We start from the raw sequence: 26,637 nt of genomic DNA on the forward strand, positions 1-26,637 counted from the left end.
AAAAAAAAAAAAAAAAAAAACCTAAAAAAAAAAAAAAAAGAATGAACCTGTTGCCTTACAGCTATTTTCTCCCTGATCCACTCCACAATTTGAAATACACTGTGCAACCCCACTAACCACAAGGTCAGCAATTTGAAGCCACTCTCTCATGGGAGAAAGATGAGGATTTTTTACTCCCATAAAGAGTTTGAGTTATAGTCTCGGAAACCCACAGAAGTAGTTCTGTCCTGTCTTGTAAGGGCCGCTATGAGTCGGGATCAACTCAGTGGCAGTGAGGGAGGTACAACTCCGAAGAAGCCCTGGTGGTGGTAGTGTGTGTGCCATGTTGGACTGCTAACCACCACCTGCCCCAAGCGAGAAGGAGGAGGCTGTCTGCTCTGGTAAAGGCAGTCTGGAAAAACCAGAGTCATCATGAGTTAAAGTCAACTCTGTAGCAGTAGTTTATTTAGCACTGTATTTTCTCAGGGGGAAGATTGATGAGATAGGTGGTGGTAACTATTGGTACTAATTTCAGAGACTAAATATGACATGAAGGACCACTTCCTAAATATCTGTTTGCTAAATTAAATGGGTACACTGTTAAGCATCTCGGTATTTACTGTACATTGCTTCAGAGCACAATTATATATGTGTAGAAAAGCTTCATTTTACAATTACTAACCAATTTTAGCCTTCTATGGAGATTCATTCTCATAACATAATGAAACACACTCCACATATTATAGAAAACCTTTTCTATAGTATTATAACCAACCATAACATTTTTGCACTTCATTATTCGCTTATTAATTTCAAAGGAAAAGTCATTTCTCCCTCAATCTCATACATTTTTCCAGAGAAAACTGATATTAGTTGCTAGAATTAGGCTAAAACAACAGACATCATCTTCTTGATCCTTAATGCTACCCATTACCGTTTGATTGTGTGTATACACAAGTACACACACCTATAAATACACACACGTACACAAGTACATACACATGAACACGTAAATACATTCACACACACACACACACACACACCTGCACCCTTGATTTTGAGAGCCAAAGCTTCTGTGATTTTATGGCAATAGAGTAATTTGTTTTTGCAGAAAAACATGAAAACATTCTCACATGTAAGACATATTTCACAGATTCAGGGAAATTATGAAAGATGTTCACAAAACAATGCTTGTCTTCTCTAATTATTCTCTCTGTGTGGCAGCTAAGTATTTGTGAAAGCGAGGTCCTAAAGAAACTTGGAAGGTTTTATATATATGTATGTATATATATATATATATAATTTTATTGGGGCTTATACAACTCTTATCACAATCTATACATACATCAATTATGTAAAGCACACTTATACATTCGTTGCCCTCATCATTCTCAAAACTCTCGCTTTCTGCTTGGGCTCCTGGAATCAGCTCCTCATTTTTCTTTTTCTTTTTTTTCCCCCTCCCTCCTCCTTCATGAACCCTTGATAATTTATAAATTACGTTTAATTTATGTTTTTATATAAATAGGATTTTTCTAAAACTGACCGTTGTTGTTCTAGTTGAGAGTTGTTTCCCTCACCACCTGTTTGGCATTATTTGAAGTCAGCTGGTGCTCAATTAGTTCTTTCTTATAAAGCTTCCCGCCATGATTTGACTTTCTAATGTGGTTCTTAATATAACACTATACTAATTCACAAAAGAAAAACTTATTTACCTATTTGAAAAGCACTTGTTGATTGCAGTATTTTTAGCTAAAAGTAGTGGTAAAATCTCACAGATTACAACCTGTAATTAATATAAAATTTCTTGGGTTATTCAAATTAAAATGGAAATCAATAAGTGATTATTAAGCAATTAGATTTTATGTATTCCTTTTAAGCACATATATTATGCTTTCAAGAAACTCTCTGGTAGACACTGTTAAATTTAAAATCATTTTCCCCTTAAAGAGAGCAAACGTCTTATTATTCAGATGTTAGAGTACCAGTAGGCTTTCAGCAAAATGAGGCTTTGTGGTCTGTATTACCCTGAGTTCAGAGCGTTCTCACAAATCGTGGAAGCACGTGGTGGTTAGAACAAAGGAAACAGCCATTTTCAGTGGTCCACAGCACCCTCTAGCATCCTCTTGGTTCGTCTTTTTAAAATTCAGTGGAGCATTTTGTTAATGCTTATAAAAAGGTCATTTAATGTAATATGACCCAGTAGCTTTTATAGAATTGTGATTGAGAAGAGACCATTGAAAGATTCCATGGAAATTAACTGCAAGTGAGAGGTGTCATCAGTATTTTTGAAAATAATCTTTACATTTGTTTTCTGTGGGATGTTTGGAGTGGGTTACAGGTTATAACTTGAAGCTGGACTGGTTGTGTCTTACTGTGGAAGCAGTAAATATCTTGTTGCATAACCACATTTACTTGTGTGTTGCAGGTACTTCTCCCAGCAGCTGGTCTGTTACAGTTACAGGATGTGAAGAAGACTTGCTGTGAATTTTTGGAGTCCCAGCTTCATCCTGTCAACTGCTTAGGAATCCGGGCTTTCGCTGATATGCATGCATGCACAGAACTCCTAAACAAGGCGAATACCTATGCAGGCAAGTAGAATAGATTTCTGGCAGAGCACGTAGCAGGAGAAATATTCCTAGACTCACTGTTAATTTTGTCAACGAAATAATTGTACAAGGTGGACAGGTCCATATGTTTGTTGGGGGGTGGGGGGAGTATTTTCATAGAATGTGGCAGTCTAGTATATTTTAATTTTCTAGATAGCTGTGGGGTGGCTTGATGGCCTTTATAAAATTGTTTAGAGGGAAAAATGATTTGAGTTCCAGAAACCTAATTTGGGATGAATTGTTTGAATGTATTTATAAATTGGGGATTACCTATAAATGTAATAGGGGTACCTGTAATATGTAATATTCTTGTAACTTTTCAGTGGAGTGAGAAATTTTAAGAATAATCAGACAAAATTGAATTCATTATTTATTCATCATTTTTATTGAGGAACTCTTAAAAATCTATAATTGTATTAAGCACACTTGTATATATGTTGCCATCATCATTTCCAAAACATTTTCTTTCTACTTGAGCCCTTGGTATAAGTTCCTCCTTTTTCCCTTCTCCCACCATCATGAATCCTTGATCAATTATATATTATTATTGTTATTTTGTATCTTACACCATCCATTGTCTCCCTTCACCCACGTTTCTGTTATTTGTCCCCCTTGGGGTGGGAGGAGGGGCCTATATATCCAACCTTGTCATTGGTTCCCCTTTCTTCCTCTTCCCCCTTCCCCAACCCTCCCCCTACTTTAATGGTATGGCTACTCCTGCTACTGTTCCTGAGGGTTTTATCTGCCCTGCATTCCATATGTTGAAAGCTCTAATTTGTACCAATGTGCATACTCTGGTCCAGCCAGATTTGTAAAGTAGAACTGGGTCATGATAGTGAAGTGGAGGAAGCCTTCAGGAACTAGAGGAAATGTTGTGTGTTTCGTTAGTGCTATACTGCACCTTGGTTGAATCATCCCTTCTTTGTGACTTGAATTAATTTTTAAAAAATCATTTTATTGGGGGCTCATACACCTCATCACAATCCATCTATCCATCCATTGTGTCAAGCACATTTGTACATTTGTTGCCATCATCATTCTCAAAACATTTGCTTTCTACTTGAGCCCTCAGTATCAGCTCTTCATCACCCCCCCTCTCCCCACCCCACCTCCCTCATGAACCCTTGATAATTTATAAATTATTATTATTTTGTCATATCTTACACTGTCCATCATCTCCCTTCACCCACTTTTCTGTTGTCCGTCCCTCAGGGAGGGGGTTATATGTAGTTTTATGGACATATATTTCACTTATTATTCAATTTGATCTTTCAATTATAGTAAAAGCTGTATAATTATCATTATAATCAATTACAGAACATTTTCTTCTCATACTTGTTGGTAGCTCCCCATTTTCCCCCAACCTCTCCTGCCATGCCCCTAGGTAATTATTAGTCCAATTACTGCCTCTACAGATTTCCCTATCCTGGATTTCATATACAGAAAATCATCCAAAATACAAACGGGAAGCAAGAAAAAATCAAGGAAGCAAGCAAGCAATGACAAAACAAAACAGGGAACAAACATCAATCAAAAAGAAAGTAGCAGATACTAAACTGAAACAACTTTCAAATATGACGAAAGAGATCAAATAAGATATTACATTTTAACCTAACTACATCTGCCATAATCAACTTTATAGCCCTCACCATCTGATTGCAAGACTATTACCATCCTTTGACTATGGTCGGAGGGGATTTACCTAATCCATGTGGAGACCCTGTAAGTGAGTTTTGGGCTTCCACAACCATCCAGAGCCTTCTGAAAATCATATATTTATAGTTTAAGCTCTCATACCATTCCCTCCTTCAGATCGGGTTTTATTATTTAAAATCTTTGGATCACAGGCCTTTGAAAACCCCAAATGCTATTCTTTCTGATAGCCGGGCACCATCTATCTGGTTTCTTCACCAGACTTTCCTGTAGCACCCATATCTTCAGTGATCTCTTCATGAGGGCTGTTATCAAGTAGAGCCAAGTCATAAGAGCTAACTGTTCTTAGATTGATGCTAAAATCAAATGCAAGCCCAAAGTCAATGCATATATCTATAGTTTATATATGTCTCTGGTTCATTTTTGGAGACATCATTATCACAAAATTGAATTCATTGATGTGTTGTTGTGCAGCCAGTTCTGTTCTTCAGTTAAATAGAAAATATAAAATAAGGAGCAAAGACTGTCATCAAGTTGAGTCCAACTTAAAGCAACCCTGTATAGGATTTCTGAGATTATAAAACTTAATGGGAGTAAGTAGTGGCTTTGAACTACTAACCTTGCAGTTAGCACCCCAGTATAAGCCACAGCACCAGCAAGCACCTTTAAATGTTCTTTCTAAACCCAAACTCCATTAACTGCTACATAAAATGTTCCTATAGTAAGTGACATATTAGAAAAATAACAAAGAGGTTTTGTAGTTCCTAGAAATACAGATTTTGTTTTTCAGGTGTTGCTAAAAGTTAACAGTTCCTTTTTATAATCTACTAAAGCATATTGAAATTTTAGAAAATGATTTCATATTATTATTTCACATTGAGAGCCTCTTATATTAAACTATGGTCCATTAATAAGACCAAGGAGCCTTGGTGGTATCATGGTTATGCATTGAGCTATTATCTGCAAGGTCAGTAGTTTGACGTTACCAACTTCTCTGAGGGAGAAAGATGAGACTTTCTACTTCCACAACCAAGTCTCACAATTGGATTAACAGGTAACATCATGATAAATGGAGAATATATTAAAATTGTCAAGGATTTCAGTTTCTGAAAACGGAATGAGGCAGAGGTCCCTCATCACCACTCTTATTCAATATCATGCTGGAAGGGTTAACCAAAACTATTATACAGCAAAAGAAATAAAGGGAATGCAATTAAGCATTGAAGTGCAGCTCCCTGCAGACAATATGATTTTATATAGACTCTACAAAAATTCTGTTAGAAACAATTGAGGGGTTGGGTAAAATGGCAGGATATAAGGTTAACAAGCAGGAATCAGTGGAATTTTTATATGCCCGCAAAGAACTCTGCAAATGACATCAAGCAAACAGTACCATTTACAGTGGTCACACAAAAGATGAAGAACCCAGAACTTAACCTAACCAAATAAACAAAAGACCTGTATAAAGAAAACTATAGAACATTATTAAATGAAACCAAAAGACCTACATAAATGGAAGGCTATCCCATGTTCATGGATAGGCAGATTTAATGTTTTGAAAATGTCAATACTGCTGAAAACACTTTACAAACAAGACAGTCTGTAAGTCCCAAATTCGTTCTTTAAAGAAATGGAAAATCTAATTACCAACTTCATGTGGAGAGGGAAGAAGACCAGGATAACTAAAGAACTTCTCAATAAAAGCAAAGTAGGAGACCTAGCACTACCCAATCTCAAAACTGCTACACAGGCACACTGGTCAAAACAGGCTGGTACAGGTGCAATGATTGACACATAGACCCGTGAAACAGGATAGAAACTAGAGAAATAAAAGCATTCACCTACAGGCAACTGGTTTCCTACAAAAGACCAAAAAAACCCAATAAATCATAAAGGAACATCCTCCTCAACAAATAAGGCTGGAAAAAGTTGCAGAAGTATGAAATGGGGCTGATAACTTCCCCATGCACAAAAACAAATTCAAGATGGATTGGAGACCTAAATGTAAACCCCAGAACTGTAAGGATCATCAATGAAAAAATTGGGACAAACTCAGACGCTCTGTTACAGGGCATACTCAGACTACCAAATACAATTAAAAGAAGCATACACAGTGGAAGACAAAATAGATGACTGAGACCTACTAAAAATAAAATACTTATGTACATCAAAAGCTTTATCAAAAGAATAAAACGCGAACCCACAAATTGGGAAAATAGCTTTAGCAATGACAACGGACAAGAGACTAATTATTAAAATATACAGAACACTTCAAGAAAAGCAATCCATACATAAAGTGGGCACAGGACATGAATAGACAGTTCACAAGGGACAAAACTCAAATGGCCAAGAAACATGAGGAAATGCTTACGATCACTAACATCAAGAGATGCAAATCAAAACAACAATGAGATAATCACCTTACACCTACAATGAAAGCCCAATTAAAAACAAAAACAGAGAAAAACAAATGCTGGAGAGAGGGTGCAGAAAGATTGGAACTAAAATCCCCTGCTAGTGGGCTTGTAAATATATACAACCTTTGTGGAAATCGATATGACACTACCTAGAAAAACTGAGAAGAGAAATACCACACACCTCAGTAATACCTTTGTTCTGGCTATATACCAAAGAGCAGATGTATGCTCTCTCATGTTCACTGCAGCAATAAGCTGGAAACCTCCCAAAGGCTCATTATTAGAAGAATGGATAAAGAATAGATAGACACAGTGGAATACTATGCAACGCTTTATGTCATTGAGGGACCTGGAAACCATAATGCTGAGTAAAGTTAGTCAGTCACAAAAGGGCTGATATTGAATGAGTCCACTGCTATAAGGTACAAAAGCAGGCTTTTCTCAGGTCATATAATTTTCTAATCCAATCTCCCAAGCAACAAGGTAGAAAGCCTGCCCAGCACCCATGAACCATTTATCACTCCCTTTATATGTACATTTAAAAACCTCTTCAACAGAGAAGACCTCACCTCAACTGGGTCAATTAAGTCCACATGGAAGAAGCAAACCAGCCTGTGTGATTCAAGGATTATAAAAATCCAAATCTGAAGGAGGGAATGGTGTCTGAGGTTACTTTGTGAACACAGGATTTGCAGAAGGCTATGAATGACAATGAAATCCCAAAATCTACTTGCAGGGTCCCCTCAGGGATTAAGTCTGGTGAATCCCCGCTGACCATCGCCCAGGGATATGATTATCTTTGCTATCAGACAGAAAGCATTGTAAAGTTGATTATGGTTGATGTGGTTAGGTTAAAATGTAATACCTTATCATTCGATATCTCTTGACACTTTTAAAGTTGTTTGTTTTTAATATTTTCCGCTTTTAATTGATGCTTTTCTGTGTGTTGCTTAGTCATTGTGTTTTGTTTGTTTATTTCCTGTGTCTATTTTGTATAATTTTTCTTATATGTAATTCAGGATAAGTAGATCTGTAGAGACAGTATCTGGGGAGATGGGGGGAAAGGAAGCGAATAGCAATGAGAACAAGAAGAAAATATTATGAAATTGTGGTGATTGCGCAAATCTTAATCAGTAGCATAGCTTCCAGTATAACAGCAACACACATTCCACCACAGTATGACAAACTGATAGCCAAGTGATGTTACTGTAAAGAAGTTGATATTTACCTCTAAGATACCACCATGTAAAACAGAAATAATTCTAGGCAGCAAGTGTATTTTAAGGTAATCTTCCTACCGGTGTTTCTACTTTTCTATACTGTGGACAGATTATTTAAGTAAGAATCACTTTCTTTGCTTATACCCAAGTGTGTTTTGTTGTTGCTGTTGTTAGATTTTGTCTAGAGGAAGTAGTATTGTTTTCCTCATACTTAAATTGTGTGACTTTTTAAAAAAAGCAGTTTGACACTCTGGTAATGAAACGTTAGCATTGAACGATTTTTCTTTTAACCTCAAACAGAGCAACATTTTGCTGATGTTGTATTGAGTGAAGAGTTTTTGAACCTTGGCATTGAGCAAGTATGCAGCTTAATCTCAAGTGACAAACTTACCATTTCCTCTGAAGAGAAAGTAAGTATATTTTCCTTGTCCAGAATTCAGTAACAGTATTCTCCTTTTATTTCACTTATTTTTGTAACTTGATTATCCTATATATATAATGGTAATGGGTAATGATTTTTGATCTAGAGTTTTTAAGAAGCTCAATTAGCTGACTTGTTGATTATCTATATAAATTAATCCCTTTCTTCACTTCTCAGAAGAATGTTGCCCCTAAATTGTTATCATTAGAGCTTTGCACTTTTCTAGTCAGCAAGAGCTTATACCCATTAAACTGTCTGAAACTGTTGCCTTTGTGAAATAGGTTTTTTCCCATAGCAAGATGCCTGTAAGAATTCTAATCCTGGTGTAATAGTTATCAAACCAAAGTAGCCTTTGTTGTGAGTAGGAAGATTCCTAGGGTGGCTATGTTTGACTAATTTCAGACTTCATTTCAGACTTCATTATCATCTTCCATTAGATTGATTTCCTACTACTTAGACCCCCTCCCCTAGGGCTTCCTTCTTTCCAGCAAATGCTGCTGCTGCTTCATCTGCTTATGGTTTTTTTCTCCATATTTTGGGTTGTCTTGGTCGGCCAAGTGCACTTTTCATAAAGTTGGAAAGGAAGCTTTTCTATGCTGTTTTTTGTTTCGTTGGTTAAATTTTGTATTTCATGAAAATGAGGGCAATAAATCTTGTGAAACACTGCTTTAGATGAAATGAAACTTGAGTTTCTATTTTCTGTGCTTTCTGTTTAAAGGTGTATACAACCTGATTCAGATCCTCAAGGATAGTCATTCACTTGAGGGTAAAATGATACATTTACTCTAATATTTGCAGTATGAGAAAATATATGAAAATGAATTGCTATATGAAATTTAGGACAGTTAAATTTATAGAGACAGAATCTGGATTAATGGTTTCTTAGCGGTATGACAGGGGAGATTGGAAGAGTGTGACAGGGGAGCTAATGGGTACAAGAAAGAATGAAATGTTCTAAAATTGATTGTGGTGATGATTGTACTACTCGTTTTAATATGAATGAATTATTGAATTGTATGTCAGTAAAATTGTTATAAAAAGGGGAAATCCAATCTGCTGACAATTGGACATCCCTCATAGAAGGGACACAAGGAAGGGATGAGCCAGCCAGAGTGCAGTTTAGCACCAACGAAACACACAACATTCCTCTAGTTCTTTAATGCCTCCCCCCCAATATCATGACCCCAGTTCTACTTTACAAATCTGTCTAGACCAGAGCATGTTTCCTGGAAAAGATAAGATCTCAACACAGAGAATCCAGGCCAGAAACCCTTCAGGACTAATAGAGTAGCGATACCATGAAGGTAGGGAGAAGGTAGAGGGAGAAGGGGACAAAAGAGGGAACTGATCGCAATGATTGATGTACAACCCCCCAACTCAGAGTATAAACAACAGAAAAGTGGGTGAAGGGAGACAGTGGAGAGTACAAAGTAAGAAAATTAAAATAATTTATAAATTATTAAGGGTTCACGAGGATGGGAGGGTGGGGAAGGAAGAGGGAAAAAGAGGAGCTGATACCAAGGGCTCAAGTGGAAAGAAAATGTTTTGGAAATCAGGAAATGATAATGGAAACATGTACAAATGTGCTTGATACAATTGATGTATGGATTGTTCTAAGAGCTGTAAGAGCCCCCCATAAAATTATTTGTTAAAATTTTTTAAAAAAAGAAAAGGAATGATAAGATGTATAATCTTAGCACTTTAGAATAGAGGAGGAAGACATTATTTTAAGATTTAGTAAATATATTTAGTGCCAATCATGTACTAGACACATTGCATCAAGCAAATCTGCTGTACAGAACCTCTTTAGAGTGTTCAAAAGAAAGGATGTTACTTTAAGGGATAAGCTGTGGCTGACCTAGGCCATGGTATTTTCAGTTTCCTCATATGCATGTGAAAGTTGGGCATTGAATAAGGAAGACTGAAGAAGCATTGATGCATTTGAATTGTGGTGCTGGAGAAAGAATATTGAAAGCACCATGAACTGTTAAAAGGACGTACTGATCTGTTTTGGAAGAATTAATGGACAGAGTGCTCCTCAGATGCAAAGATGACAACACTTCGTCTTACATAAGAGAACGTGTGCAGAAATGATCGGTCCCTGGAGGACATAATGCTCGGTAAAATGGAGGGGTAGCAAAAAAGAGGAAGGCCTTCAGAAAGATGGATTGACATAGTGGCTACAACAGTGAGCTCAAACATAGTAACAATTGTGAAGATGGTGCAGGGCTGTGTAGTGTTTCCCTCTGTGGCTTGGAATCAGTTTGGTGGCACTTAACAACAACATGTACTAGACACTTTCATGGGCCCAAAATGTAAAAAGATTACTGAAATTCATTTTTAACTCATAAACTGGAGGGGTAGCTGGTGGAAGGGGGCAATAAATGATTACAGGATATCATAATGGGCATTCTGTAAGCACAGAGGAGTTAATATTTCATTATTCTTGAGATAGGGAAAGAAATTTAGCTAGAGTCAGATGTGTAGTCTGTCTTTAAAAGTAAATAGGAGTTTACCAGAGAGATTGGAAGGAAGGAAATTGGAAAGTCATTCCAAAAAGAGCGAATAGATTATAAAGAGATGAAAGAATAATTGCATCTTATTGAACCAGGAGAAACCAGTCCCTGGTGAAAGACATCATGCATGGTAAAGTAGAGGGCAGCAAAAAAGATGGTGACCATCAATGAGATGGATTGACACAGTAGCTGCAACAATGGTCTCAGGCATATCAGCTTTTGTGAGGGTGGCATTGACCCAGGCAATGTTTCCTTTAGTTGAGCGTAGGATCGCTATGGGTTAGAGCAGACTTTATGCCACCTAGCAACAAAGGAGCTCTATGTTAGGCTGTGATCCACATGGTCAGCAGTTTGAAACCACCATTAGCCCCATATGAGAAACACTGCGCTTTCTACTCTTGTAAACAGTTACAGTCTCGGAATTCCACAGGGGGTCGCTATGAGTCAGCATTGATTCCATGGCAGTGAGTTTGATGTTGAGTTTAAAATAAACATTGGACCAGTATGATTGGTGTTTAAAAAATAGGAAAGTGGTATCAAATAAGATGGTTTTGAACCAACTTTACCAAAAGAATTTGGTCTTTGTCCTTGGTTCCTGACAGAGGACCTCTAAAATCTTGGACTTTCCCCAGTGATTGAAGTGCCTCCAGGCATCTGATGATTTATGACTCATGATCAATGAAGGCTGACTGTACCAGAAATATACATTGCATGATGATTCTATATATACAATATATATCATAAACGATACATCAATATATCATATATATATATGATTGAGAGATGATAATTTATATATATTTGTATGTGCTGCAAATAAATTCATGAATATAGTAGAAAATACAGGGGCAAAGCTATGAAAATGTCTTAGCCATCACCGAACACCATGAGGGTCACGGGACCTGGGACTCATGTCCATAGTCTCAGAGAACAACAAGTGGCATAGCTGGCGTAGGCCACAAAGACAGTGTTCTACTTTGGTGTGTGTGACTTAGACCCTTAAAGTTGGTGAACAGCAATCTAAGATGCAAAAATTGATCTCTCCTCTTCAAAACAATGAGGAGTGTAGAAAATCAAAGACATAATGGAAACTATTACTCCAGAAGACTAATTGACTACCAGAATCTTAGCTTCCATAACCCTGAGACTGGGAGGACTAGAGAGTGCCCACTGGCACTGCTGACAGATTTGAAAAGAACAAGGAGGACACCCTAAATGGAGTGACAGAAAAATCAAGGAACAAAACTCAAGCTCATTGAAAAAAGGATCAGGATTACTAGTATGCTTGAACCAGTAGAATCCCTGAGACCTTTCTTCCCTGGAACTGAATTCACCCTTTTGGCTCAGTTTCAGCCAAATGCTAGTTAAACTTATAAGGTATACAGTAATATCCCTGAGGCTTGTACTTAAGAACACTTAAGAACAATTAGCCAGAACAGATCAAAAGGACAACATTTGCCCAGCGGTAGAAAGGGGATAGCAAAAAATGTCCAAAGGAAATATGGTAAACAGGGAGAGGAAGTGGGCTTAGTATTGCTACATTGTGGGCATTTCAGTGTCAGGAATCTTTTTAAAAAAATTTTATTAAATGCTTTTATTGGAGGCTCTTAACATCTCCCATCACAATCCATACATTCATCCATTGTGTCAAGCACATTTGTATATATGCTGCCATCAACAGTTTCAAAGCATTTTCTTTCTACTTGAGCCGTTGATATCAGCTCCTCATTTTCCCCCCTACTTCCCGTTTACCCTCCCTCATGAACCGTTGATAAGTTAAAGATTATTATTTTCATATCTCACATCGTCATCTGTTGCCTTCACCCACTTTCCTGTTTGTCACCCTGTGATCCTTGTGATCGACTACCCCTTTCTTCCCCCACCCTCCCCTAATCCTCCTGGTCTCTCTACTCTCCTTGTTGGCTCTGAGGGGTTTATCTATCTTGGATTCCCTGTGTCCCTCTTATTTGTAGCAGTGTGCATGTTCTGGTCTAATCCAATTTGTAAGGCAGAATTGAGGTCATGATAGTGGGGGGAAGGAAGCACCAAAGAACTAGAGGAAAGTTGTGTTTCATTGGTGCTATACTGCACCCTGGCTGGCTCATCTCTTCCTTGTGACCCTTCTGTGGGGGGATGTCCAATTGTCTACAGATGGGCTTTGGGTCTCCACTCCACGCCCCCTCCCCCCCAATTCACATTGGGTATGATTTTGTTCTGGATCTTAGATCCCTTCGACACCTCATGGTCACACAGACTGGTGTGCTTCTTCTATGTGGGCTTTGTTGCTTCTCAGCTAGATGGCCACTTGTTTACCTTCAAGCCTTTAAGACCAATGTCAGGAATCTTAATGTATGATTTGTTGAATGGAAAACTAATTTGCTTTGTGAACTTGCACCCAAATCACAGTAATAAAATTTTTAATATCTAGATAAGTAGAACTATGTAGACTTTAAAAGGCATGAGCATGAAACAGATCAAATAGCATCATATTATCATAACTGACATTCAAGTTCAAGATTAGGTCATTTATTTGGTAAAGCTAAAACCCAAATTTACTGCCATGAAATAGATTTTGACTCATAGCAAGACTATAACTCTTTACAGAAGTAGAAACCCTTGTCTTTTCTCCTGAGGAGTGACTGGTGGTTTCAACCTGCTAACTTCCAGGTTAGTAGTCCAGCAGGTAACCACTATACCGCCAGGGTTACATGCTCTTGGTGCCAAAAGAAACCAGACTCATTGCTATCAAGTCAATGCCAACTCATAGCCACCCTATCGAACAGAGTAGAACTGCCCCTGCTGTACGTTTCTGAAACTAACTTTACAGGAGTAGAACACCTCATCTGTCTCCCAAGGAGCTGGTTATGGTTTCAAACTGTTGACCTTGCAGCTATCAGCCCAATGTGTAATTGCTATTCCACCAGGGCTCCTCTTGTAATTGATAAGTGCTTATTAAATAACAAATAGGTTTATTCAAAGGACCCTGGTAGCTCTGCTATGGAAGCTATGGACGTCTAACTTCAAGGCCAGTGGTCCAAACTCATGAGCTGATCCGTGAGAGAAGATGAAGCTATCATATCTCCACTAGTAAAGATTTATAGCCCCAGAAGACCTTTAGAAGTAGCACTGTGAGTTGGACTTTGACTCAGTGGCAGTGGGTTTGATTTCTTATTTTGGATACTTAGTAAAAACTAAATTGGGTGTGTTAGTCTGGGTTGATTAGAGAAACAAATCCAGGGAGACATGTGTATTAGAAAGCGCTTTAAATAAAAAAACAATTGTATATTAAGAAAACATCTCAGTCCAGATCAAGTCCATAAGTCCGATATTAGCTCATATGTCCGATACCAGTCTGTAAATTCCTCTTCAGACCGATGCAGCACGTGCAATAACACTGAGCACAGGAAGATCATAGGCCAGTGGGTGGAAAGTCCTATGGATCCAGTAGTGGTGGAAGTATCTCAGCACTGGGGTGGGTCTTCATGTTGCTTCTCCAGCTCCAAGTCTCTGGCTGCCATCAGCGTAACTCCATGTAGCTTGTCAACAAGAATGTCTCGCAGGGAAAGAGTGTGTCCCACCTCCAGGGAGGAAGACAGGAGGCCCAGGAATGCTCAAAAGAAGGCCATGCCCACACAGAAGCCTCATTGGCTGTGACCTAACTGACAGGCAAAACTTCATCCCCTCGCAATTTGACAGATTATGTAACTGTTACATTGGATTTTGTAAACATCTCTATAAGTCACTTGAAACAAATTGGATCACAGATTAAATGTGAAATGTCTTAGTTGCAGAGTAAAAAATAGTCTCATCGTTTATCTAGATGCCTTGCTACGTAACTTGTTAACTTATTTTCCTTTTCCCCATATTTTTGAGAAGGTATTTGAAGCAGTAATTGCTTGGGTGAACCATGACAAGGACATAAGGCAAGAGTTTATGGCTCGACTGATGGAACATGTACGGTTACCTTTGCTTCCTCGGGAATATTTAGTTCAGGTAAGTTTATACAAACAATACAAAAACATATGAGTATGCATAGCTAGCATTGAATCATGAAACTTTTCCACAGTGATAAGAGCTACAGAATGCAGAGCCAAGGGGGTGTAAGATTAAGGGCAGTAAAGGCCCCTGTATTCTCTCCCATCTGCTCCCCTCTGAAGGCACTCACCATTGTTAAAATTTGCTTGCAGTCTCTATATCTGACATGGCTGAGCAAGGAGTAGAACTTATCCAGTCAGTTCTGACTCATGCAGTCAGTCTTCCACATGTGTCTCAGAGCAAAACAGCGCTTCATAATGTTTCCCATGATTGTGCTCTTTTGGAGGTAGGTTGTTAGACCCGTTGTCAAGGGGCCTCTGGTTGTATTCAGTTTGGGACCCTTTGGGATAGTAGTCAAGTGCTTCACAATGTGTGTCACGGAGGAACTGCTGTGATGATTCAACTATACAAAAAATACATAAATAATGCATAATAAATAGATGCATCACTGCTACATTTTCTCTTTAATTTAAAACAAAAAACCCCAAACTCATTGCCATTGACTCAATCCTGACTCTGTTGATCCTTAAATCTTTTTCTTTTTTTATTAAATACTTTTATTGGGGGTTCTTACATCTCTTATCGCAATACATACATTCATCCATTGGACCAAGTACATTTGCACATATGCTGCCATTATCATTTTAAAAGCATTCTCTTCCCACTTGAGCCCCTGATATCAGCTACCCATTTCTTCCCCTGCCTCCCCCGACCGCCCTCCCTCACGAACCCTTGATAAGTTATAGATTGTTATTTTCATATCTTACGTCATCCTCCATCACCCCTCACCCACTTTTCCATTGTCCATTCCCTTGGGAAGGGGCTATAGGTTGATCCTGGTGATCGATTTCCCCTTTCTTCCCCCACTCTCCCCTAATCCTCCTGGTCTCTCTACTCTCCTTGTTGGCCCTGAGGGGTTTATCTATCCTGGATTCCCTGTGTTGCAGGCTCTTATCTGTAGCAGTGTGCATGTTCTGGTCTAATGCAATTTGTAAGGTAGAATTGAGGTCATGATAGTGGGGGGAAGGAAGCACCAAAGAACTAGAGGAAAGTTGTGTGTTTCATTAGTGCTATACTGCTCCCTGATTGGCTCATCTCTTCCTTGTGACCCCTCTGTGAGAGGATGTCCAGTTGTCTACAGATGGGCTTTGGGTCTCCACTCCACGCCCCCCCCCCCCAATTCACATTGGGTATGATTTTGTTCTATGACCCTTAAATCTTTACAGGAACAGATGGCCTCAACTTTTTCCCTTGGAACAAACAACTGGTCGGTTTGAACCACTGGCCTTGCAGTTAGCAACCACTGTGTAGCCTACCAGGCAGACCAAAGAGCCTCTCTCGACTTTCTTGCAGAATTGGAATTGAGAGATTTGACCGAACTATTGTTCAGTTTTACTTTAGAATATCAAAAATTTCGAAAAGTCTTTTGAAACTTGAAACTTTTTAATGTACTTTTTTTTTAATATTAGCAACCTATTTGGAACATTTCAGTATTTTTATAACTGAAACTAAGGACACTTCTGTATTAAGAGAATAGAACTGGGAATATTAAGTTATTTGAAACCCCACTATTTGTTCTGATCTGTATACTGATTGGTCCTCTGCTTTTAAAAACTTTTTTTTAAAAATTTGCCTTTCAAGTCAGGTTTGGCAAGGAGATAAAAAGAATGTACCAAAAAGAATATGATTTCAGGAGGTAGCATATGATCAAGCATAAAATCAAGTAGTACTGATAGCATTTAAGGAAGAAGTTCAATCTGCACTAAAGGCATAAGCAAAAACAGTCCCCCGGGACTTCACAGAACACCAGTTGATATTTTTTAACAAATAGATGTCGTGCTGGAACCACTTATTTATCTAGGCCAAAAAATATTGAAGACCACAGCCAGTCCAACCAACTGCAAGAATCCTTCAGTGTACCCATTTTAAAAAAACGGTGACCCAGCAGAATGTGGGAATTGTGGAACAATATTCTTTATGCCCCCAAAGTTTTGCTGAAGAAAATCCAAAAACCGTTTCAAGCCAGATTCAGAAGAGGATGTGGAGAAAGGGATATCATTGCAGATATCAGATGGCTCTTGGTTGAAAGCAGAGCATATCAGAAGGATATTAACGGCATTTTCTTAACCATTCAAAGTTATTCAACTGTGTGAATCATTACAAATTGCAGGTAACATGAACATGGAAGTTCCAGAATACATAAGTGTGCACATGTGACACCTATATAGAGACCAAGAAGCAGCCGTCCCAGCAGAACAAGGTGCTCTCTCACAGTTTAGAGGAGCCCTGGTGGTGCAATGGTTAACAGCATTTGGCTGCTGGCCACCAGGGCTAGGGCAGCGGTTCTCAACCTGTGGCTTGCCATCCCTTTGGGGACGATTCATAATAGTAGCAAAATTACAGTGATGAAGTAGCAACTACAATAATTTTATGGTTGGGGGGTAACCACAACATGAGGAACTGCATGAAAGGGTCATGGCATAAGGAAGGTTGAGAACCACTGGTCTAGAGTGACCACCAGTCACTCCTGGAGAGAAAGCTGAGGCTGTCTGCTTACATAAAGACCAATAGCCCTAGGGAGCAATTTTGCTCAGGTGTAAGAGGTCGCTCTGAATCAAAATTGACCCATTGGGAGTGGTGGATGGGTGGGAGCAGTTTAAAATCAGTGAAGTTTGACTCAGTGTGGTATCCTTTTACCATACTTAATCAGTCTTTGTGCTGAGCACATAATGTTGGTTGTTGTTTTTTAATCATTTTATTGGGGGCTCGTACAACTCATCATAATCCATACATACATCCACTGTATCAAGAACATTTGTACATTTGTTGCCACCATCCTCAAAACATTTGCTTTCTACCTGTGCCCTTGGTATCAGCTCCTCATTTTTTTTTAATGTTGGGTTTTGGCTTATGTGAAAAAGGTCGGATTAGAGTTGGAGAAATACTCATTAATCACTTGAATATGCAGATAGCACAAACTCACTGAAGGCAAAGGTCACTTGAAGCACTATTTATTTTAGCTTTCCACATGGATTGCACCTCAACATAAAACAAATTCTCACAATTAAACAAATAAGCATCACTGCAAGTGTTGAATGATTGGCGTTGTCAAGGTTTTCATTTTACTTAGATTCACAGAGCCCATTGAAATAGCCGTGAAGAAATGGCATATTTTATTGGACAAATGACATATTCCACAAGACCATCTCAAATGTGTTGCAAAGCAACGCTGTCATTTTCAAAGACTAAGGTCCTTCTCACCTAAGCCATGATATTTTCAATCACCTCAAATGTATGCAAAAGCAGGACAATCAAAGGAGAGAGGAGAAGAATTGGAATAAACAAATCAATCTTGGAGTAAGAACGCCAGCATGCTCCTAGAAATGAAGTGGCAAGATTTCACTTCAGGTATTTTAGCCCTGTAATCAGGAGAAGCTAGTCCCTGAAGGACAGACTTCATGCATGGTAGAGGTTCAGGAAATCCTTCAGTGAAATAACTGACACAGCTGATTCAATAGTGGGCACAAACACAGCAATGATTGTGAAATAGGCACAGGGTCAGCTACTGTTTCACTCTGTTGTACACTGTAAGTTGGAAGCAGTTCAGTAGCACCTGCTGTCATCAGCAGTGTTGAAAGACTAATACTGATTTTTAATGTTATTGAATGCCATCAAGTCTATTGAGACACCTAGCAACCAGTGTACAAGAATGAAACATTGCCCAATGCTATACTCTTCTCAGAAACATTTCTGTGCTTAAGCTCATTGTTACAGCTATTGTGTCAGTTCAAGTCAGACTCAAGTTTACTCAATGCAATCCAGAAATATGGAAAATGTATTTGTAGTATAGGAACATTATTTTTAAATGTTTTGAATCTTTCCCTTGGATGTTTTGTTAGCCTACCTGTGTGTTTCTTTGTTTGTTTTATTATACTTTTGGATTTGCCCTTTTTAAAAAAACATCATTTTATTGGGGGTTCAGACAACTCTTATCACAATCCATACATACATCCATTGTGTCAAGCACATTTGTACATTTGTTACCATCATCATTCTCAAAACATTTTCTTTCTACTTGAGCCCTTAGTATCAGCTCTTCATTTTTCCCCTCCCCCCATGAACCCTTGATAATTTATAAATTATTTTATTATTGTATCATGTCTTACACTGTCCGTCTTCCTTCACCCACTTTTCTGTTGTCCATCCCCCAGAGAGGAGGTTATATGTAGATCCTTGTAATCGGTTCCTCCTTTCTCTACCCCATCTTCCCGCCACCCTCCCGGTATCGCCACTTTCACCACTGGTCCTGAGGGGTTCATCTGCCCTGGATTCCCTGTGTTTCCAGTTCCTATCTGTACCAGTGTACCTCCTCTGGATTTGTAAGTGCCTACCTGTGTTTTTTAAAAGTATCTTTAATAGGAGGCCCTGGGTATTATAAATAGTTAATGTTCTTGACTGAACTTGAACTGAAAGGTTGGTAGTTCAAATACCCCCAGAGGAATCTCAAAAGAAAAGTTTGACAGTGTCAGTCATCAAAAACTTTACAGATCATAGTTCTACTCTGACATAGAATTTCCATAAGTTAGAACCAACTCAGCAGTGACTGAGTTATTCTCTATGCCACCAGAACGACTCTCTGTTTACATTTTATTCTTCTGCTTTTCTACTTGTTAGTGTCTATAGCTAATTGATAAATATAGCATCCTCACATTGATCATAACAAAGTTGACCTTGAAGTACATAATTGTGATAGGTAAGGTTTATTGTGCCACCCTGGCTGATGAGCACATGTGGGATTAATTGAAGGGCAGAAAGACAAATGGCTCACCAAGCCTCACCTGTCTGGTCTGTTGCTCTCTGATGGTCAGACCAGTGTGCAGCTGTCTTAACTAGTCCTCTGCTTCAGCTGGCAAGGCTCACTTCCTGCGAGACTTCCTTGAGTAGAAGCCACATGGACCTACCCTGATGCAGCCCTGGGTGCTGGAGAAGCTATGTGGAGATGCTTGCCAGCCCGAGATGCTTACACGCTCACTGAATTGACTTTCCTCCTGTATTCGGTGTCGTGTGTGTGTGTGTGTGTGTGTGTGTGTGTGTGTATTGTGAGACTGAGGAGGATTTTGTGGATTAGTGCTGGACATAAGGGCTAATGTTGGACTTATGGACTTAGACAGCACTGAATTGGGATGCTTTCTTAATGTATACTTACCCTATATATAAAACTCTCTCTTACAAAATATGAGTGTCGAAGTGTGAGGGATGCTGCTGCACAGCTAGCAGAGCCGTGGTCCGGACAGCAGCGGTTCCTCAAGCTCTCCACTCCACCCACCCACCCACCAGCCCGAGGTAGCCCAAGCTCAGCCCTTGGCCCCAGCAGAAGCACTGAGAAGCTGCCCCTGTAGCAATGCCCTGGCCTGGTAGAACGCCTACAACGACAACCTCTTGGCGGATGGGACCTGTCAGGCCGCAGCCATCATGGGCTATAAGCCCAGCGCCTGTCTGGGCCACTGTCCGCGGGAAAACCTTCATCAACAGTGCCCCAGCCGAGATTGGAGTTCTTGTTGGCAAACCATGTCAAGTTTTTTCATGAATGGGTTGGCACTTGGGGGCCAGAAATGTTCTGTGATCCGGGACTCACTGCTGCTGGACGGGGAACACACCATGGATCTTCTCACCAAGAGTACTGGCGGAGACCCCACCTTCATCCTCACTGTCACCAAGACACTGATGGGCAAAGAAGGTGTCCACGGTGGTTTGATCAACAAGAAATGTTATGAAATGGCTTACCACCTGTGGCGTTCCCAGTACTGACCTTGTGTGCCCCTTCCCCCCACCACTTCCCACTGCTTTTGCAACCCTCCCCCTTCCCATACACACACACACACATCATTTTTTATTTTGTGGGCCATTACCCCACACCCCTTATTGTTGCCAAAGCCATATGGGGTGGAGGTTGGGGCTGGATGGTCAGATAATTCCCCCTACCCATCCCTCCTCCTGTGTGTGGTTGGAAAACTTTGTTTTTTGTGGCTTTTCTTCTGAATAAAAAAAGATTCTACTAAAAAAATAAAAATAGTTAATCAATAAATAAAATATGAGTGTCTGTGAATTTTGTTTCTCTGTTCTACCCAGACTAACACAGTAATTTTTCACTGCAGTCCTCTTAATTACTTGTCTGTTTTTCTACAGGTCAAATGAATGAGTTTTTTTTATATATACGTGTTACTCCCATGCTGAATGAGAGAGAATAATGATTGTTGGATTTTTTTCCCTCTTCTTTGCTGCTGTTTTATTTTCAGTTTTACTATGAAATAGTAGTTTCCTTATGTGGCATTTCTCATTTCTTTCAGAGGGTTGAAGAGGAAGCCTTGGTCAAAAATAGCAGTGCTTGTAAAGATTACCTTATTGAAGCTATGAAGTATCACTTGCTGCCAACAGAGCAGCGTATATTAATGAAGAGTATTCGTACTCGACTGAGGACACCCATGAACCTTCCCAAAGTAGGATCTATTGTTGATACTTATTGTTAGTCTCATTTGAAAGGCCCATAGTGCAGCTAACACTTCATAATTTTACTCTCCCAAATGTATGTACTATATTACTTCCTGGCCACAGAGAATGTGTATAAGAATTCATTGCTAGCTAGATAATTCAACCTCCTATTGTTTTGTCTGTCACAGGTAGCAGTTATCTGATTCATTTAATCTTCATAAGTGGTTTTTGTCCGTGAGGAGTTTGGTCAGCCCCAGTTATAATAAAAATAGAAGTTGCCATTGAGTCCATTTGACTCTGGTGACCCATGCTGACAGAGTAGGGTTTTCAAGGCTGGGACCTTTTTTTTTTTTTTTTTTTTTTTTGTAAAAAAATTTTTTTTTTTTTTTTTTTTTGACAGTGATAATAGCTAGCTTTTTATTTGTAATTTTTTTTTTAACATTTTATTAGGGGCTCATACAACTGTTATCCCAATCCATACAGACATCAATTGTGTAAAGCGCATTTGTACATCGTTTCTCAAAACATTTTCTCTTCATTTAAACCCCCGACATTAGGCCCTCATTTTTCCCCACCCTCCCCACACCCCCCTCCCGCATGAGCCCTTGATAGTTTATAAATGGGTATTTTGTCATATCTTGCCCTGTCCGACGTCTCCCTTCATCTACTTTTCGGTTGTCTGTCCCCCAGGGAGGAGGTCACACACAGTTCCATGTAATCGGTTCCCTCTTTCCTACCCATTCTCCCTTTACCCTCCCTGTTTTGCCACTCACACCACTGGGGCTGGGACCTTTTGTAATCAGACAGTCAGGCCTCTCTTTTTTTTTGGCACTGGGTGAGTTCAGACTTCCAACCTTGCAGACAGTAGTTGAACGCATAATGAGTTACAAAACCCCCAGACTCTAATAGAAAGAATATGGTCAGATTAGGTAGAAAGATTTCTTTGTCATTTAGGTGTTTATGTAGGAAACCCAGTAGTACACAAAAGTACATATTAGAACTAAGCATGATAGAATACACTGCCTTGCTACTGTCTACTATTTGATGTTTCATACACATATTGTATGTAACCATTTCAGATTTCCATGTCTTCCCATTTCACAGTGTTATATTTTCATGTGGAAAGGTTTAAATATCACCCTTTTTTTTAATGAAACAATTCATGTTTTACAGAATTAATTTTCTTTCAAAATAACCCCTCATTTATCTTTTTGCAGTTCCTTCTGCTGCGATTGCACCTTTCAATACTATAACCAATGCTTTCATGACCACTTTCTGTGTGGTCTTACCAGAATGCTTTTAGTTATTATTACTTTTACATCTGGGGCAATGATGGATTAAAAAATAACTAATCTTATATTGATTATTTTTTAATCTTTCATCTTCAGTTATTGTTCTCAATCTTTTCCATTAAGTGATGTTTTTACATTTATTTAATACCTTTATTTAATATTTTCCAAGTTTTATTTCTGGAGTCTACATTTTCAGTTGCTTCAAATCTGTATTCTTATTGCTTTTCTGTTTTGCCTAGTATTAACAGTAGTAAAGAATCAACTGCAGATTTTGAGAGTTTACTATTTACTTTTTTCCTAGATCAACAGTAAATAATTTAGGGTGCACCCTCCATGCCTTCTGATGACAGCTTAGCAGAAGTACCCATGATGATAACAACCCATTCGTAGAAAGCTTTAATCCATGTGATTATGTTTACAATTCAAGCCAAAAGCTTAGGAACATGGCATAGAGCATCCAGTGAGATTTAGGGTCAAATGCAGTAATATTTGGCATGATTTTTATAACATTCCTCAACATTTTCATTTTGCTGGCCCCTAGAAATATGGATGTTTTTTCAAAATATTCTAAATTCTTACTGAGAATTTATTGTCATTTAACAAAGGTATTTACAAGGCATTCACTTCCTACCATGTTTTGAAAATTGGTATTTGCCTTTTTAAAGTTTTCTGATCTCTCCTCAGTCCTCCAAGGTTTTTAAAAAATAATTGTAAGTGGCTCAGTAAGTACATTAGCTAGTTTCCTTAACACCTTAGTATGCATGCCATCTTGGTCTGCTGATTTTATAAATGTTTATATTTTCTGATACCTTTTTACCTGCTTTTGTAAGTAGCCATCTTTATACGTCTTCATTACTTCATGTTGTCCATATAATTTGGTGTCACCTTTTTGGCTCATACAACTCTTTTCACAATCCATACATACATCATTTGTGTCCAGCACATTCGTACATATGTTGACATCATCATCCTCAAAACACCTGCTTTCTACCTGAGCCCTTGGTATCAGCTCCTCATTTTCCCCCTCTCACCTTGCTCCCCCCTCCCCCTGAACCCTTAATAATTTATAAATAATTATTATTTTATCATATCTTACATCATCCGACGTCTCCCTCGCCCAGTTCTCCACTGTCCATCCTCCAGGGAGGAGGTTATATGTAAACCTTGTCATCTGTTCCCCCTTTCTCCCTCACCCTCCCTCCATCCTCCTGATTTCGCCACTCACACCTTTTGTCCTTGCAAATAATAGGATTAAAAAATGTCCAGAGTCTTAGCCAATTTACTTATCATTTCATTTATGCCTGCCTTCCCAACATCTTTTTAAATAGTTTGCTTTCTCTCTAATACTTAAATCTTTAAACAAATCTTTTAACTTGTATAACCCCTCTTCTGACATCTTTTGCTTTCCTATCACCAGCTTTATTGTAGACCTTTAAAGTAAATATTAATAGACATCTAACTTCTGGAATAAACATAGAAACCTTAGTTCTTAGTAAAATCCTATCAAGCGATTTATTACCTCTCTTTTGTGAAGATGTGGTTGTCTGTTCTATTTACACTGTTTCTGGGTTTCTCTGGTGACCTTGCAGTGGCCTTTACAACAATGTTAGAATCTCTTGATTCTTTAACACTTTTTTTGGTATTGGGTGTACTGATTCAACTAGGTTCTCTTCTAATCTATCAGTATGGGATTAAAGGGAAGAGGGAACCCCATAAAACATCACAAGTTCAGTAGGTGCAATTGTACAGCGATAATAAGTAAAGATTATAGTAAAGTCATAGATATCATGAGAGCTAAAAGATGGAGTCAAGTAATGGAGTCAGATGCAATTCATGGTTGCATTGCTCACCTCAGCCCCACTTGATGGTCCTCGTGGAGGGAACTTAGCCGCCAGAGTCGAAGCAGCTGCCTCGTCCTCCTCAGCCACCCTCCCGAGAACCAGGGAGCCTCCTTATTTATTGCTAACCACGCATCATAACACTTTAGGGAGATCTGATTACAGAATCATACATCACAGAAAGGGGCAGTACAATTCATCCTTGAACAAGTTTGATCACTCTGGTGTCTCATACAATAAAACAGACAATTACTATCCTGGGAGGCCTGCTAGCCCCCTGATAGCAGATAACAACCTACGTCATAGAGAGGGGTTGTAACATAGACAATACAAGCAATAGGAAGGGGATGACCTAGGGGTGAACGCGCAATAGTAAGAGGAGGGAATAGGGGGGCATGTGTGGCAAGATGGTAGCCTAAGCTTAATCATCCTAGAGTGGTCCCAGGCTTGCCTTTTGGGCACTGCTTCAAAGGAAAAATAACAGAAGGGACTGGGTCCTACTTAGGGTGAGTCAGACTATACAGTCTGGTTGCTCTAGATGGCTGATGTTAAGGAGAATAACCTCTGACCTACTTTCACTGACCGCCTAGTGTACAGTCATTCTCAAGCAGCTAAATCTGGTACATATTATTGGGGAGACAGCTTAAGAGAAATCCTTCTGTTCCCCACATAACAGCATGACTAGGAAGGAGGGTGTACAATAAGCAACTCTGTTGCTTTGACTTTCCATGTTCCCTTTGCATGATTCTTTCTCAAAGTTCATTTATCCCTACATAATTTTGCAAAGTTGCTTTTCTGTTGAATGCTCTTTTAAGGACATCATTTGTCACTTTAAAAAGGTATTTTCACAACCAATTCTGAGTAGGTAAGTAAGAATGAAGGAAAGAACAATTTCTCATGCTGACATATTTCATAACAGTGAGAGATTTTACACCACTAAGTCCAATTGGAGGAAGTATGGTAGCAATACTGAGGAGACTATTGTAAGATTTTGATGCTATTTCAACGCTAACAGTGACTTAGCACTTTTTTATTAGATCTTGAGTCTGTGGACTAGTAACAATGTACTCTAAATGTACCGGAAGGATTCTCTTTGTAGCTCAATCATTAGTTTTGCATTCCTAATAAACAATGTTGGGATTGTGTAAGGCACCTTTGTTTGGAGTTAAAGATCATAATGATAAACTCTCCTTTCTTATTGTACTTCAGTATTCATTCTCTTTCTTTTTGGACTCTGTATTTTCAATTAATATTTCCTCCATTCTTACTTCCCTACTTAGAATACACTTGGCTTACATTTCACTAAGTTGTTGTTAGCTGCCATCGAGTGGGCCCCTGATGCATAGCAACCACTTGCACAGTTAGACTGATCCATAGGGCTTTCACTGACTGGTCTTTCTTTGGAAGCAGATCTACAGACCTTTCTTCCTAGTTCATCCTGGTCTGGAAACCCCTCCTAAGCCTGTTCAGCATCACAGGAACATCCAAGCTATGTGGAAGGAGAGAATTAAGTTTGCATATAAAAGGTCTTTCCACTTTCCCAGATCTGTTTTATTCATATAATTAGTAGGGTTATCAAAGGAGATCAGCTGGCTTTTAAAAATAACTGGGTGTCTTAAGTTTTGAGTCACTCTTTTACTGGATGATAGCCATGCACTGTTTTTTTTCCCCTAAGCACAGTTACTTGAGCTCATTTAAATGTCCGTGCTTTCCTGGTGTCTTGTTGCGTATCCTACCTGGTCCCCATATGCCTGATTCCTGAAATTCCAAATTCCTACCCCATGTTACCTTTGTTGGATGAATAAAGAACAAATGTCATTGCCATTCTCTGTATGTAAGAGTACATTTACCTTCCATCCTTTACGTGCAGGGAAATTTTTCATGGAAATCATGAGATTCATTCTTTAAAAATCATGAAATTCATAAATCAGTACTGTTATATGGATTAAAAAATTTTTTTCTCTTGTAGGTTTTTGTTTTAACTGGTCATCATCAGGCACATAATTAGTTATTCTGAGTACAGATCTTAGATAAACCCCAATTACAGAATTGATCTTATGCTTACATTTGTGATTTTGCGACCTTAATCCCTCCCACCCCCTTTTTTAATATCTGGTAATGTGAAGGGTAATGCTTGGTGTAATGTTCTTTGTTAATTCTTCCTTTTA

General features: G+C 38.8%; 1 protein-coding gene and 1 pseudogene across 4 annotated transcripts in view; both read left to right on the plus strand.

Moving 5' to 3' along the window:
- KLHL2 (kelch like family member 2) overlaps positions 1 to 26,637 on the plus strand; it is a 102,554-nt gene that overhangs the window by 58,357 nt on the left and 17,560 nt on the right. For 2 of the 4 annotated variants that reach the window (XM_004717379.3, XM_045290493.1), the window contains 4 exons: positions 2,408 to 2,570; positions 8,179 to 8,288; positions 14,692 to 14,808; positions 21,198 to 21,347. In XM_004717379.3, the coding sequence (XP_004717436.1) occupies positions 2,408 to 2,570; positions 8,179 to 8,288; positions 14,692 to 14,808; positions 21,198 to 21,347 (540 nt within the window). Of the gene's footprint in view, positions 1 to 2,407; positions 2,571 to 8,178; positions 8,289 to 14,688; positions 14,809 to 21,197; positions 21,348 to 26,637 lie in introns of all 4 variants that reach the window. The other 2 variants (XM_045290491.1, XM_045290492.1) reach the window with 1 other exon arrangement.
- Positions 15,017 to 20,884, plus strand: LOC105979904 (annotated as a pseudogene).

The sequence above is a fragment of the Echinops telfairi genome, unplaced genomic scaffold (assembly GCF_000313985.2).
Source record: "Echinops telfairi isolate 266 unplaced genomic scaffold, ASM31398v2 ScPeMD7_39;HRSCAF=148, whole genome shotgun sequence".
Lineage (NCBI taxonomy): Eukaryota > Metazoa > Chordata > Mammalia > Afrosoricida > Tenrecidae > Echinops > Echinops telfairi.